Source organism: Xenopus laevis, chromosome 1S (genome assembly GCF_017654675.1).
Source record: "Xenopus laevis strain J_2021 chromosome 1S, Xenopus_laevis_v10.1, whole genome shotgun sequence".
Taxonomy (NCBI): Eukaryota; Metazoa; Chordata; class Amphibia; order Anura; family Pipidae; genus Xenopus; species Xenopus laevis.
The window spans coordinates 129,675,420-129,692,754 of NC_054372.1; the positions used below are offsets into that span (position 1 = coordinate 129,675,420).

At 38.6% G+C, this 17,335-nt stretch overlaps 1 protein-coding gene across 1 annotated transcript; it reads right to left on the reverse strand.

Annotated features, from left to right (window-relative positions):
* Positions 1–7: 7 nt before the first annotated feature.
* Positions 8–11,747, reverse strand: psme1.S (proteasome activator subunit 1 S homeolog). Its single transcript, NM_001092314.1, is given in 11 exon segments — positions 8–197; positions 1,038–1,124; positions 2,060–2,114; positions 3,527–3,594; positions 3,692–3,760; positions 4,795–4,892; positions 7,186–7,231; positions 8,178–8,273; positions 9,078–9,140; positions 9,939–9,971; positions 11,608–11,747. Coding segments are annotated over 11 exon segments (735 nt in total). The 5' UTR covers positions 11,647–11,747; the 3' UTR covers positions 8–116.
* Between the last annotated feature and the right edge of the window lie 5,588 nt (positions 11,748–17,335).

The window sequence follows — 17,335 nt, forward strand, 5'->3', positions numbered from 1 at the left end:
GATATAATCTTGATCCAGACTTTATTATAGTTATAAAGGAATTCTACATAATCATGCAAGTGACTGCGTTTTGTTACAGTGAGGGTACAAAGGAGAAGTAAGAATCACAGGATCACTCAGTAGATTAGTCTCTTGCCGTCCCCACGTGGTCTCTTTATTTTATTATAATTCTTGCTAATGATATCATAAAGAATGGCCTAAAAGAAAAAAAAACAAGTATTTTATAGAATTAATTATTTTGGGTGAATTCATACATCCAAGGCATTCCTGATATTTAGATCATGTTTTACTTTGTTGATTGTTACAGTCTATGCCTTACTGAAACAAGGAGGGGCTGTTTCACGGAAACAATCAGTAGTTCAATTTGGTTTTACGGTCTCATACTCATGAGCATTTAGCCCTGCATTTCACCATAAGATGGAAACAGAACAAAACACAGCTTTTATTTCCTACGGTACTCACAGAGGTGCATCAAAGCACCAAACGCAGGCAACATGATGCACTATTGGGAAATAAAGGCAACATTTAGTTCTGCTGTGAAACACAAGAAAAGTGACTGCAGGGCAAAACGCCCGTAAGTATGAGCCCTAAAAAAAATGGAAGATCATGCCAAAATCCGCCATGCGTGCCTGCATCAGGGCAAATGCAGTGGTTCTGGGTGCAGGCAAAGATGTCAGAGTTGAGGCTGATTCTTGGCCTGTGCCTTTTCACGGGCCAAAAAACTCTACAATAGGACACACAGTTACAGCGCAGATAACATAAGCTGTGTAGAACACAATGGTTTTAGATAAACGGGTCATTCATCACAGAGATGAGCTGAGAGATTCTAAGGACATATTTGAGGCAGAAACATAATTAGTGGCAGTGACATAGATTCTGTTTTCACATTCCATTCAAGCAAATAGAAAAACACATTGCAAGGCAACACATGGTGCCATTAGAAATTAAAAAGAAAAAAATAACCATAAAAACCAATAAGAAGAAGGCTTCAAAAGACAGCCTTACTAGAGAGATGCACCTCACCCAGTAACACTTACATAAGTATTTCTGATCTCCAGGGCTGTGAGCCGGAGCTCTGAATATTGAGATCCGTCCAGTTGATGCACTAAAGCTCGATAATCTCCCTGTAAAACAAGAGGGAGACTGAATTATGGATGATGTTTCTTTGCCTTACATAAACGAGTTGTAGGGCGTGTGAAATTAAGCTTGCAAGGCCACCAAATGATCAGATCTTTCCCCAATATGCTCCCAATGTTGACTGTCTAAAGAGGACCATTTCAATGTGCCGATGCAGTTCAGGCCGCGACTGGAAAATCAAACCTGCTCAACTGTGGAGACACTTAAAAATATTTGTATGCCGTAATGGCCTTTTTTATTTTTAAGTAAAATATATTTAACATGGTAGAAGAGAGAAAGGTCAAAAAGCAAACACAAGGGAGCTAATTTGAATTGGTTGAAAGAATGACCATGTAAAGGAGAATGAACAAACTGGAAACCTTGGGGTGGGTCAATGGGAGCGAACATTTGTCAGGGATATACACAATTTCTTTGGAAAGAATGATCATTTTGTTGGGCTAGAACAAATTGATGAGACAATATTTTTCCATTTCTATATAAATATTGACCATATTATAGGTTTAGGAATCACATATAATCAATAGAGATACGAATATTAACAAATGTTCTTGTAACCTTGTTTGCTTCCCTTGTTCTCAATGATGTGCAAAGTGAATAGATGTATCTGACAGTACCTAATGATAGACATACTAACTGGCAGTGTCAGTCCAAAACTTACATTCGCAAAGGCAGGACCACTACATTAAACTGGCTGAATAAATCACTTAAGTAAATAAACATACTCCAATTGCATGGTATAATGGGCAAACCACAAGGCCCAAGAATATCCACTGGTTCAGAAGACTTGTTGGTATAACATTAACACTAAGTAGCAGCACTAATCTATGGAATCCCCTATATACAAGGATCCGTCCTGAATGGTTTCTCAGTATGGGACATAATGCAATCAGTCACTGGAATAACAAAAGCATGAGGCTCTTACCACATGAGGACTTTTTGCTGCTTTCGCCACTGCATCACCTCGGTCAGAGAGATATCTGATAAAGGGAACAATTGCATTTTAAGACAGTGAATAATTATTTACTATAAATACAACTACAAATCAGGAAATTAAAACCATACTGACATCACACATACAATTTTCTAACTAGGGCACAGGTGCCATATTCAGGACCCAGTGTCTATGGAACTGCAGTTTGTTTTGTTGAAATTGCTGTATTTTCATGGCTACAGTAGCTAAAAATATGACCTTGACTATTTATGGGTTGTTCTCAGGGCTATATTTATATAAAAGCACCAGAGCGCCTGTGCCTAGGGCAGCATCATTTGGTGGCGGATAAATTTTTGAAAAAAATACATTTTTGAAAAAAAAAATGTTAAAATCCACCAAGGAACACTTACTTCATAAATCTATTGGGGGAGGAGCAGGGTATGAGGTACAGGGTTTGTCGCATTGAAAGCCAGACGTGATGTATGCAAAAAGTGACATCACATGCACACATGACATCAGTGATACATTGGGTAGAAGTCCACCATTAGGAGAACACTGAACAGCAATGGTGTGTATGGCAGGGTAGCAAGTAGAAAGCCACTGCTCTCCCCAAAAATATTGGTGACCTACTGTCTACAGTTTGCTAAACATCATGTGAACAAACCAGAAGGATACTGAAAGAATGTTTTATAGAACATTGGTTTAAATGAGGAGCATTACACTAAATTCCAGCATAAGAACCTTATCTCCTCTGTGAAACATGGTGGGAGTGTTCTGCTTTAGGCTTGTTTTGCTGTATCTGGGCTTGGACCTCTTGCCATCATTGATGGAACTAATTCTGAACTAGATCAGAGAATTCTAAGACCTCTAAGAAAATGTCAAGACATCTGTCCGTGAACTGAATCTCAAGAGACAGTGGGTCATGCAGCAAGACAATTACCTAAAAACACAAGTCTTCCTACCAAAGAATGATTAAAGGAACAGTACTGAAAATATAATGTACTGTTGTGCTGCACTGGAAAAACTGGGGTGTTTGTTTCAGAAACTCTACACTAGTTTTTATAAACAAACTGCTGTGTAGCTGTGGGGGTAGCCATTCAAAGCTGAAAAAGGAGAAAAGGCACAGAATACACAGCAGATAAAAGATAAGCTCTGTAGTATACAATAATGTATGTGTTATCTATTGTGTATCCTGTGATGGAATGGCTGCTCCCATGACTACACAGCAGCTTGTTTATATAAACTATAGTAAAGTGCTGGAAATTGCCAAAGGGAAGGAAAAGGGCCCTAAGAAGACCAGAGATCTGGAAGATGGCGCCCATGAGCTGCACCGATACGTGAGCAGGGAGGGGGACTACCTAGGGTACTAGGTAGGGGCTTTTATTATTGGGGGGGAGTTTATTTCTCCTTTAAGGGGATCATTTTCATAACTGCCAGGCCTCTTTGGGATAAACATACTTTGAAAGCTGAGTCTGAAATGCATCAAGCTTGGTTCTCACATTTGTCATCAGTTCAAACACTTTTTCCTAAGGAAAAGGGAGAAAGGGGAACCAAAATTATATTTGTAAAGTATAACTTTAATACACGTGTTTACCAATTGGAATCAAAGTATTGCAGAATTACCTGGACAGCAACTCCAAAGTTATTCCCATCTTCAATCTGTGGAATCTGAAGCTGCAGCCACAGGGTGACCTAAAATTAGAAAGAGCTATATTCTTTTCTTTTAATATTTATTTTTATTTGCGCAAGTCCAGCTTGGTGATTGCTGGGAGAAGATGTGTGCAAATCCAGTGACATCACTAGTGCACACTGAACCCAACCCAGCTCAGTTGCACACGTGTCTAGTTCTGATCGCATCTAGACCCAGCAATAACCTAGAAGGAGGCCCTGTGTGGATGTAGCCTGTGGTCCCACTCTTCATTACAGATAACGAACATGCCATTACGTCAAGGAAAATCTGTTGTTTATAAAGCTGATGTACTAGTTTCCAAAACTTTTGACCAAGATGACAGAAAGTTATGACTAGGAGGGGTAGATATATAGATAGAAGTTCAATTCCAGCTTAGTGACAATGTGCTTTATGTCCCCCTCATGCTTGTGTGGGTCTACTCGGGCTTAATTGGCTGCTTATAATTACCCTACTCTGTTAGAATGTGATAGGGACCCTAGATTGTAAGCTCCCCTGTGACAGGATGTGAATGATGTATAATCAATAAAGCTTTGTGTAATGTGCCAGCACTATATTAATAACTGATAGAAATGTGTATTATAGTTATGAATGGCATTTCGTACACTGTACCCCTGGTGTGTTTTAATTGGCTTTAGCTGCTATTGGATGCCCATGCTGTCATTACCTAGGCGATTATAATACAACATTTGCATCCTGATTTATTTCTTTTCCTGTTAATACAAAATAGGTTGCAGTAAGCAGGGCCAGAACTAGGGGCAGGCATACACCTAGGGTACAGTTCTGAGTGGCGAGCCAAGTAATGTTGAAGTCTAATCTGGTCTCATTTTTTAGTTGAACAATATTTAAATGGACTCCCAGTGTCCCAGTAATCAAGTCAAATAGTAAAATTCCTTTTTTTTTTTTTTTTTACAGAGTAACCTTGTTCATTTGTCATCTTTTCTCATTCCCTCCATCCACACTCACATTTCCATTTTCTCTATTCCTACTTATGTTATCTAATCCATCTTGAGATTTGTATGCTGCCTGCCACTCTTACCATATTCAGTTTCTCTTTTGATTCCTGGATTTCACTCCGAATTCTTTTTTGAAGACTGGTAATTTTATCGTTGCTGGAAACAGGGCCACATGGTGGGCCTTGAAAGTGAAAAAGAAAAAATTATAGACTCTGTGTCAGTTTAACCTTATAGTGACCTAATTGGCATCTTATTTTCTTTTGTAATGGACCACAACAACCACTTTTCACAGCATCTTTAAATACGGATAAAGCAGAATACCTTGGCTGAAACATGTTGCCTGCAGTCAAATGTGTTCAAATGAGCCCAGTTTGGCCCACCGAATGGCAAGGCAAAGATATGTAACACAGTGGTGTAACTGTTTTGGCCTGGATCTGCTTCTAGCATATAGAGGTATAATGAATATATGTATCCTAGTGGGTAGCACACAAATTCTCTGAAAAGCAGAGGGATGTCAAGTCTCAAAATCCATTACTTTGCAATGGAAGAATGTGAGGGATGGAAATAACACTGTTAAAATTCAGTGTTTATGCATGTTTTCTATATAAGCCCAAATGAATGAGCTTGTATGTCACATATTGTGTTACACCAAATCCAGGATTCAGTTCGGGATTCAGCCTTTTTTAACAGGATTCGGCCGAATCGAAGTGCCTGGTCAAGCTGAATCCTAAAAATCGCGTGCCTTTTTGTAATATAAACAAGAAGTAAAAAATTTTTTTAACCACATGCTGCGTGCACAGTTTTTTAAGCACTTGCTCTAATTTGAATATGTAAATTATGTCAAGTAATTTGCATGTACAAATTAGGTTTCAGCTTCAGTTCGGGATTCGGATGAATGCCAAACTAGTTGATTCAATGCATCCCTAGTCACAGGAAGAGTATATTTTCCCTTTAATGTGTATGCTCAGAGGGCTGAAAGAACATGCAGTATGAAAAAGGGCATTTTTGCTCTAAACATGTAGTGTTAAATAAAAAGGCATCTTTTGCAGCAGATTATTGCGTCTACCTGGTCTGTTCCATTAATAGAATTGGCACTGACTACTAGTACCGTGGACGGGGTACAGAGACAGACCTTAAGTGTTAAAAGCTATGGGAGAAACCCCGTATCCAGCGGAAAACAATGAAACTTCTATGCAGTATGAAAAATGTGTGTAAAAAGTCAAACAGAACTGTGCCAAGCGGTCTCTAACTTTACTTTTAAAAAAAGAGCTACCAAACTACAGTTAGTGCCATGTGCAACCTTCTTCTGCAACTAGTTTATTAATGGAACTACTGCAAATATATTAGCAGTGATTGGTCTCCTTTCTAAATTCCCCAGGTTCTTTCTTAATGGAGAACTAAACCCCCATATCAAAAAAGCCCACCTTAACTGCCTGCCATTGCCCCCCTCTCCCTCCCTGCACTGTGCATTAGTCAAAAGACAACCCCTTAAAAAAAATCTGACCCTAAAATGCAGAGCAGCGCACAGGAGCTCCCAGGCATCATCTTCTGCCGCTTCATATTCTTTCGGGGCTTAATGCCAACACGAAGACTGCGGGAGCATGCTCAGTTGGGCCAAGTCAGGAATCCGCTTCAACTGTGCATGCTCAAATTGGCGTTAAGCCGAGAAGAGGATGCAAAGCAGTGGAAGATGGTGCCTGGAAGCGCCGCTTATCTGAATTATAGGGTCAGATTTTTTTTAAGGGGTTGTTTTTTTACTACTGCACAGTGCGGGAGGGAGGGGGACAATAGCAGGCAGTTTAGGGGGGGTTTGGTATGGGGGGGTTTCGTTCTACTTTAAAGGAGAAGGAAAGCTACAGAGGCATTTTATAGCCAATAGATTAGCTGCAATAGTGCAAGCTAGAATGCTATATTTATTCTGTAGAATGTTTTACCATACCTGAGTAAAAAGTTCTAGAAGCTCTCTGTTTGTGTAGGATAGGAGCTGCAGTATTAATGTGGTGTGACATCACTTCCTGCCTGAGTCTCTCCCTGCTCACTCATAGCTCTGGGCTCAGATTACAGTAGAGAAGGGAGGGGGGAAGAGGAACAAACTGAGCATGCTCTTGCCCAGGGCAATGAGGTTTAAGCTGAAAGCAGGAAGTCTGATACAGAAGCCCATGTGTACACAATAGAAGGAAAGAAATGCAGAGTTTCTTTTGACAGGGGACTCAGAGCAGCACTACTTTGGGGGTTTACTGGTATATTTAGATGGACCTTTCTGATAAGGCTTATTTAGTTTTTACCTTTCCTTCTCCATTAAGTCTCTAACGTTAGTGGCATGGGGATGGGGTTGTTGGATATGAGAAGGGGCACGTTAGACTTATACCCTATAAAGCAGAGCTTTACTGGTGGCTTCAATTGTCCTTTAAAGGGTATATAGTGTCAAATAAAGTTGATACTATGAATCCTAAGGTTTTACATTTTTCTTTTACCTTTCTCTTCTTCATCATCTTTCTTTTTATCATCTTTTTCTTTCTTCTAAAGATAAAAAAGGATCATTGTTTATAGCCGGAAATGTATAGGTAAAATATTTCAAACAAACTGTCACTGCATACCTAGGGACAATGATCAGACAGGCCCGGATTTGTGGAAAGGCCACCCAGGCCCAGGCCTTGGGTGGCAGGATTTTAGGGGGGCGGTATGCTGCACAACCACACCCACATTGGTTCAAAAGCACAGGTGATGCGCTTGAGATAAAATCGTTTTTTAAATTTCCCATGTGCCAATCCCTATTGCTCCGGTCCAGATGATGAAAATATGCACGAATAAAGGGGAGTGGACAGGGGCGACAAACGGCAGTGGGCCTTTGGGCGCACACTATGTAAATCCGGCCTGATCAGATCATTCATTAGGGCTAAAGAGGCCCAATTGTTGACAACTGCATTAATTTGCCAATGTGCTCCTTGTCCAATGGGATATTCAAAGCTGCCACATTATTCAAAATCTACTAGCTATCAGTTGAGCGGAACTCATACAAGCACAGACAAGGAGGCCACAATGACCCAGGCCTTGGGTGGGAAAGCAGCAGACTGTGTCTGAAGGGGGCGATTCTGCAGCTTAAATCTACCCATGTATAGCCTCCTTATGTATCCCATGCCAAGTTTGTTTTCCTTGCAGGCTAAAATAAATAAGAGCTAATGCAGGTTCCGAAAGCTGAAGCCATGCAGAGGGAATATGAGCAGGTATTATGTTCTTGAAGGTCTCTGTTAAATAAGTTGTCTACAAATTCTAACATAAGCTTTCATTTTTTCTCTAGTCCAACCTGCATTTCTGACTTACTCAAGACATACCACTCAGCAACTAATATGCTTCCACCAATAAGTACCACTGGGGCGTTTCCAAGTAAATATGTATTATTTGCCATTTTTTCTTCTAAATGGCTAATACTTGGATACAATTGAGGCATCATTCACCCTGCACACACCTGTTTTTCTTTTTCCTTCTCTTTCTCTGGATCTGGAATTGGTATGTCCAGTTCAGCTTGCAGTGTACTCATATCGGATACATTCAGCTCTGGAGACTAAAGGATAATATACCACACATTAAACATCATGTTTTCTAAGCAAACATCCATTAGTACTGAACTGAAGACGTTTTATTTTTATTCAGATTCTATTCCTCTGCAGTAGAATGGGAGCTGCTGGGAATTGTACTTCAATAACACAAGTACATAAAGTGGCTGAATATTATTTTATATGTTACTCTCACGTGTGCTTTGACAACTGTTTGTGAAAGTCAAAGTAAAGCAATGTGTATATTCTGTTACCCAAACATGAACGTCTCGCCTTCTCCAAGTGCCTGTTTAGCTATGTGCACAACCATGTCTGGTTTTCCAAGCCCTCTTTCTTTCTTAATTCCTCTTCTCCAAAGTCCTTTTTTTGTGCATTGCAAATTAACAAGACCCTACAAGTACCTTATAATGAGGAAAATGTATACTTATACATAGCTCAAGCTAAATTAGAAACAGCACTCACTTTTACTCAAATGCCATTTCATTTAAAGTCCATTTTTTAAGCCACAGACTTACTTTTGAAAACAATCCAAACAGTTTTGGGGGAAAATATTTAAAAATATATACAGTTTTACACTGAATAAATTAAAGGAGCCCTATAGTCAAACCTAAATGTCATTATTTCTCAAAAGAATAGACGGAGAACTATGATTACATTTTGTTTAAAAATATATATACAGTTTTACACTTAATAAAAGGGGAGTACAGCATCTTATATGGGAATCTTCAATACACAATGGGTCCCCAGCTGTATCTGCTTCCCCTTCATTCTATGCCCCCCAATCCTGTACTGTACCCTCAATCCCATCTTACAGACAGAAGCTGGTCCAACTCATATATCTTTTGTGGGATTCCAACTGCAATTAGATTATCTGCCTGTGGGAAAAAAAGAGACAAACACTGCAAATCAAATTTACATGGTAAAATGGAAACGTGAGTTGTTGGTGCGACAATTTAAATCACTGTGGGGCTAGTGGGGGCTTCTGCAATGAGGAGATGTAAAAAAAGGCAGCAGCTTACAAGTTGAAAGGGGAGGCCAGAAAGCTGCTCCTAGTAACTCTAAGAGCTGAAATTCTGATTTTCAAATCGGAATTTTTCGACTTTGCTAGTGTAGAGAGAGTGCAATTGCTCTCTCTGCACTAGTGATACAACCCCCCTACACCCGCTCCGGGGTTCAATATTGTATGTGCCGGGTGCGCAGCATCAGAAAGGCCGCCTCAGAGCAGTAAGGATCCCCAAAATGCCCCTGAGTGCTCTTACATCAGCAGAAATGAAGAAGGGTACATGGTCTGTAAAGCATACAGGCTAAACTAGTGCATTTAAAGCCCTTTGCCATTGAATGGCTGTCTTCCAGCCATTCAGAAATATTGTCAAATGGCCAATGATGTCAAATGACAAGAGCAGTCACAGTTTGAGGGCAGAGCTAGAGTTCACTAAAATATTATGGGTTAAAGCTGCCCCTCTTTCAGTAATACCTCTGCTAGACCCTTAACCAACTGTCCTTATTTAGACAATCTCTAACTGTTGACCAAAAACAGATGGGGCATAGCAGAAATGTTATTTTAAATTCAGGATAACTACTATAGGAATATATTAAGAACAAGTTTGTGAGCATATATAGCAAAAAAAATTTTTTACCCCCAACACAACACACACGTTGTGTTATAGTCTTACCTCTTTAGAAAATTCCTTTTGAAATGTAGCTACCTGTAACAAGGAAAATCTGGATTAGCACACAAGTATAAATACTAGTAAGAAACTAATGGGCTGCAATTTATAGAATGTTAATGTACTAGTGGAGTAGCAGAGGAAATATTGGTAATTATAGCAGGGATTAATGGTGTGTGTATGTGTATATATATATATACACATTATATATATATATATATATATATATATATATATATATATATATATATATATATATATATATATATATATACATATATATATATACACACCGTATATAAAAACACTGTCTAGCAGGAACAGTACAGAGGGTAGAGTCCTGTAGTGAGTCGGTTACCTGTGGGTTACCCGCAAAAAAACCCAAAACGGGTACCCTGTGGGATGAGAGTAGGATTTTCGGATGCAGTGTTATCTATATGTCTTATATTGTCTGTATTTTACTCCTTTTAAAATTTTACAAAACTAAATATGCATAAAATATGCAGGTTGCGGTTAGGGGGGCTGCGAGTTTGGGTCAGGTCTGGGTCTCAAATATTGGATCCGTTCAGAGCTCTAAAAGAGGTACTTAGTAATAAGGTATTTGATCATGTCATGTTAGTGCAGGTGAAGGCAAGATAAGTTATAGGCTCGGCTACTCCAGCTCCCAAATATCCCAACATTTTGTTTACAAATGAGATGGGGATTTTGTCACTGTTTAGGCTTTCCTCAATTTATATCTTTATAATATACACAAGGCAAGAGCTACATATGACATTCTTATAAGGATACTTAGTTACATTTCAGAATACTGGTTCTTATGTATTATAAAAAAAATAACATAACCTCCATCCCTCCGTCCTCTTGAATATATTAGAAGTGTCACAAGGTTCCTCCATAGATCTCCATTACACCTTTGTATGGCCCTGGAATGCCTGGATACTGCTAAAACGTTTATATTTCAAAATCATACCCTATTGCATTGCAAACCCTACAGACACTCGTTGCACTCATGTCAATATAAGAAAGTTCTTGTTGACTTCAACTATCCTTATAATTTACAGTATGAATGCACATGTATATACATGGCACTGATACCTACTGCATTTTCTGGGGGTAGCCCAATATTATTTCAAGAATAATTCAACCACACAAACACACTATATTTTTTTATAATATTTCAGCAGACAGCTGGAAATATAATCCACTTATATCTGGCTATAAGATACTGTTGTCTGTATTATAACTGTTCAGGTTTCTCCATTTGTTTCGGTACACTGCATCTTTTATACCAGCATGAAGAAAAAACAGTATCTAGGGAGATATTATTTCAGGCGGTTACACTATACGTGCCAGATATCCCTGCTAAGAGCTTTAACATTTGACTTCCGTAATTAGAATTGTATCAATCCAGCACAGCAAAAATGAAACCACAGGCCTCACCTTGTCTCTGTGAAGTACAATCACTGTGTTCTATTGTATTTCATTACACAGAATTAAACTCCTGCCCTGATCATACAAAATACACCTGAAAATCCATGCAAATGTAACATTACGTACTATTTACAGTGCCACTAGTTATACAATTACAGTACACATACACACACTCAGGGTTTTTGCATAGTCACAATTACACTTACTATTTCCCATAGCAAACATAGGATATAGAAATACACACTTTTTCCTGTGCAGATGGTGGTATATGTACAGTTGTCATCTTGTACAATTCAATTCAGTTCAGCCTGGAGGTTGTTTATCTGTCTCACAGCAAGTTTCTGGTTTTGTCGACTGAGCTTTTAATTGAAAGTGAAAGTAAAAAAAAAAAAAATGGGGCTTTCCTAGAGGTGGAGGGAGGGGAGAGGAGGTGGCAATAAGAAAACAGGGCAAGATCAAAGGGAAAACGTATATTATACTGTAAAATGATTATTGCTGCAGTGGGGAAGTGTATCTCCATATGTGTCAACGGACGGAAATTTTTTAACCCTCTCATGCCCTGATTATGTGGGAAAAATATTATTTTAAGCTAGCAAAGCAAAATCTTGCCACTTCTCTTCTCAGGCCTAAGCTCTCCCTCTCTGCTTTCAGTTGCTTCCACTGGCTCCCTAGCAGGCTGTATCCTAATTATCCCAGGTGAGAATATTCAGAACTAACCCTCTAAGGGCTCTTACACATGGCCGTTTTCTGTTGCGCTTTCTTCTGTTCAGCCGCAGGGGAGTGCAGGAGTCGACGCACTCAATTATTGTGAAGGGGGCTGTACTCACACAGACGCATGTAAGGGGCAACTGCAGGTGGGACGCAGCATGTTGCATTTCACCTGCGTTCGGCGCATACATATGTCTGTGTGAGTACAGCTCCCTTCACAATAATTGAGTGCGTCTACTCCTGCGCTCCCCTTCGGCTGAATGGAAGAAAGCGCAACGCAGGGGAGCGGAGGAGAAAACTGCCGTGTGTAAGAGCCCTAAAGCACAAGTGTGTGTTTCACTGAGCCTGTTGAGATCCTTTAGTGCCCTCATGATCTAAGGTCAGACTGGGCTAGCGTGACATTACTAACAAGGTGTGTTATGACAAGCGTTTACTAGCATGGCGGTCGTACTATTTGGTTAATAACATCATCCCTGTGTGTGTTCTTTTAGTATTTTATAGAATAGCCCATTCTTAAAGGGGTTGTTCACCCTTGAGTTAATGTTTATTATGATGTAGAGATTGATATTCTGAGACAGAACTCCAACAGAACTCCAATTGCAATTTCAGCAATCTGGTTGCTAAGGTCCAAATTACCCTGGCAACCAAGTACTAATTTGAATATGAGACTGGAATATGAATAGGAGAGGGACTGAATAGAAGGAAGAGTGATAAAAAGTAGCACTAACAATAAAGCTGTTGCCTTACGGAGCATTTGTTTTTTTAGATGGGGTCAGTGACCCCCATTTGAAAGCTGGAAAGAGTCAAAAGAAGGCAAATAATTCAAAAACTATAACAAATAAATAAAAAAGACCAATTGAAAAGTTACTTAGGATTGGTCATTCTATAACATACTTAAAGTTAACTAAAAGGTGAACCAACCCTTTAACAACTTTGCAACTGGTCTTCATTTTTTGCTTTTTATAGTTTTTGAATTGGGTTCTTTCCTCTTCTGACTTTTTTTCAGCTCCCAAATGGAGATCACTGACCCCAGCAGCCAAAAAAACTATTGTTTTTTAAAAGTGGTGGTTCACTTTTAGGACGTTATAGAATGGTCAATTCTAAGAAATATTTCAGTTGGCCTTCATTATTTATTTTTTTTATAATTATTTAGATTTCCCTTCTTCTTCTTCTGACTTTTTCCAGCTTTACAAAAGGGAGTCGCTGACCCCATCTAAAAGCAAATGCTCTGTAAGGCTACACATTATTTGTTATTGCTATCTAAGTCCTCTCCTTTTCATATTCCAGTCTCTTATTCAAATCAATGCTATGAAAATGTGGACCCTAGCAACCAGATTGCAGAAAGTACAATCTGGAGAGTTGCTGTATGAAAAGCTAAATAACTCAAACATCACAAATAATAAAAAATTAAAACGAATTGCAGATTGTCTCAGAATATTTCAAGGTAAACAACCTTAACCCCTTTAAGGCTACAAGGTTGTTTTTATTTTTCCATTCAGACCTTCTTCTATTCATATTCCAGACTCTCAAAGTTGAATAACTAAAATTTAAGACCTTGTCTGATGGCACTGGGACTCCCCATATACTTGCTAGGATGCAAAATGCCCACATTACAATACACTTGCAGGTGAATTTCTTGGTGCTTCTGGGCAATAAATGCTTTGTCAACATAAGATTTATTCTGGTAAATACTGCATAGTAGATAGATAGAGACTGATATACAGATAACACAACTGGTTGGGTTATTTTAGCTTCAGTAGTAAAGTAAATATGTTGTGGGCACAAATAAAAATATTTGAATCCCCCTAGCTTCTGCTATGGAACCAGTTTCTACAAGAATGACAAAGTATGCCAACAAAACTGTCTTAGAGGACCCTAGCCACAAAGTCTATTGTAAAACTAATTTTAAGACAAAATTCTAAATCTTGTGTGTAACTCATTTACTAAGAGCAGAATAAGCAACTTAAAATGTTAGTTCACATTTGAATTAACATTTAACATGAATACTAAACAGGAACAGTGGTATTCTGAGACAATTTTCAATTGGTTTCCATTTTTTGTTTTGCAGTTTCTAAATTATGCAGCTTTTTGTGCAGTTTATCATTTAAGAAGCTATCTGGTGGGCAGTTTATTCTAGCAGCCAGGCAGTGGTTTGAACGAGAGACTGGAAGATAAATAGGGGAGGATCTGAATAGAGAGATAAGTAATACAAGGTAACAATAACATTAAAATTACAGCGTCAAAAAGCAAACATTTTTTTGGCTGCTGGGATCAGCTGACAGAGGCAGAATAAAAAGGCAACAATTAAAAAAAGACCAACTTAAAGGTTGCTAAAAGTAGGGCATTCTGTAATATGCTAGAATTTTCTTCAAAGGTGAACTATCCCTTTAACTTACTCATGTTTATTAGTCCATAGTTTGTACATTTATTTCTAAATGCTAGGAGCACCCGCACAGAAACATGTGCCCTTTTCTGCTGCTGATGCTTGGATGGATTAAAGTTTAAACATACCTTCTATCTCTGGACCACCCATATTTAGAGCTGCTGAATTTGACATTCAAGAGACCAATACAATCTCTCTGGCAAATGATTCAGTCACTGACATTTCTCCCTGTGAGTAAGGAGCTCCCTGTAATCCAAGCCTTTACTGTAGCAGGCTCTAATTTTCATTGTGCACCATACAGGAATTGGATCACCTATCTGGAAACCCATTATCCAGAAAGCTCCAACAGAACGTATGTACTGCTTTTCAAGCTGGCCACTCTGAATTTTACATGAGTGGGGGGGGAGTTGTCCTAACTTCAGCAATACAGCTTCACTCTTGTATGCTAAATAGATTTATGTCACAGATTTTATGTTTTATTCAGTATAAATTAAATAGTATTAGAGACATTAAAATGGTTTATTATTGCGCCCCCTCAACTCAACAATTATTTTTCTGCTGCAAGCAATTCAATCATGCTGTTTTTCAAACTGATGACTTGGCCTGGAATAGATCGTAGAGTTGCTACCTGTCCTGTCTTGATCAGGCCAGCCCAGTTTTCCAAATTATTAAAACTGGGCAAGACTCTATGTGATTGATGTGGCAATCAGCCAATAGCAAGCATAATTCATAACACTGCCTCTGATGTCACCCACCCAGGCTCACTAGGAAGGAGGTAACCCTAACAGTTCAGCATACAAATAATGATAAATAAATGCTTCCTCAGCTAGCAATTATTACTTGGCAGAAGCTATTGATGCTACTGTCTGGGACTATGTAAAATGTATTTGTTAGAAACTGTGAAATTAATTAAAACTGGGGAATGTCAGTAATCAAAACATGGAACTTTCATTTGTGATAATTTCCCTATGGTTTGTAATAGTTGAAGGGTTTGTTCACTTTTAAATAAACTGTTAGTATGCTGCAGACAGATAGTGTTATTCTGAGTCAATTTGCAATTGATTTTCATGTATAATTATTTGTGGTTTTAAGTTATTTAGCTTTTTATTTATGAGCTCTCCAGTTTACAATGTCCGCAAACTGGTTGCTTGGGTCTAAATTACCCTAGCAACCATGCATTGATTTGAATAACAGACTGGGAAATAAATAGGAGAGGGCCTAATGAGAAAGATGAGTAATAAAAAGTAGCAATAACAAAATATTTGTAGTCTTCTAGAACATTTGTTTTTAGATGGGGTCAGTGACCCCCATTTGAAAGCTGGAAAATCAGAAGAAGAAGGCAAATAATTCAAAAACTAAAAATGAAGAAATGAGGACCAATAAAAAGTTGCTTAGAGTTACTAAAAGTTAACTTAAATGTGAACCACCCTTTAAGGGCTCTTTGGGCATGCACAGTGGCTGTGTTCCACCTGTGTTCTAGGAGGTGGAGTAAGTACAAACAGACAGCAAAAAAAATGGGCTGTGTTAATCCATTTGTTCCCTTCCTGTGGAACACATATAAGCACATGACCAAATAGTGTCTCAGCAGCAGCTCACTGAGCATGTGCAGTACCACTTGCAGCAAAATACAAGATCCAAGATGGGGAGACCCTGTGGATCATTACTGTTATAGTAAGGTTGGATCAGTGTATAAAATAGAACATTATGCTGGTGGAGAAAGGTAAATAATCAAAATAAAACCCCACAAAAACACAACAATGAGTTGCAGACATTCTCAAAATATAACTGTCTACATTATATTTGAAGTTTAATTTAAGGCAAACACAATTAGTTGTAATGGAACAAAACTTGTTTTCTTAATCTTTAGGAGTCAATCCACAATACAGGTAGACTATTCGAAATTTCAAACACAAATTCACAAAAATATGCCATTTAGCAAGATTTTATATACCCCCCCTTTATTGAGCTGTGCTGTACAGTTCATCGATAATATGAAATGCACAAAGGTGGGGGATTGTTATTACATGATATTTTGAAAATGGCATTAGACACATATTTAAGGCTAACAGAGCACCTAAAGACAAAGTACAACTAAAAAGGCACTGAAAAAACTTATTTTAGTAGCTGATAGGGTCATATGTTTGTTATAACACAAGCCAAAAACATATCCATTTACATGGCTTTTTGTTATACGTAACAGGCTAAACATTTGTTTTGCTGTTTTTTATGGAGCAGATGCCCCCATAATATCCACATAACAGTGGGTTCTGTGTGAAGCATCTGCATTAAGCCCAAGGGCCAGACGAAAGCTTTTATCTTAAAGTGTCCTGTAGTGCTCCACTATGGCTGGAGGTAGATGTGTCATCATCTTGACAGGGAATGCTGTAGACATTGTTTATTAATCAACATGCATGTGTTATTCTGGAAACATTGCATCCACCAGCCTGTGACCAGCCCTGAACATCCATCAGATGAGTAGATAGTTGCATCACATACTTTGTTATTTACCCTTTCTAACATCATGAAGACCAACCTAAACGTCAGAGCTTAGTGCCCAAGTAGCTCAACTTTGAAGCCAAACTACCTACATCAGCTAACTGTATATAAAAAGGTAGGCAGGACTGTGGTGGGTTGAACTGTATAAAAAAAGTGTTCAGTAGTTGTGGAACAAATCCAGGGCAGCAACTTGTCTGCAAAGTTCTTTATTGGGATAATGATAATAACGACTCATTATCCCAATAAAGAACTTTGCAGACAAGTTGCTGCCCTGGATTTGTTCCACAACTACTGAATGCATTGAACTATTGGGTATTACACACAGAATACCTGTGGAAGAAGCCAACAAAGAAATTCGGTGAGCTTGCTCTGAATACTATATTTG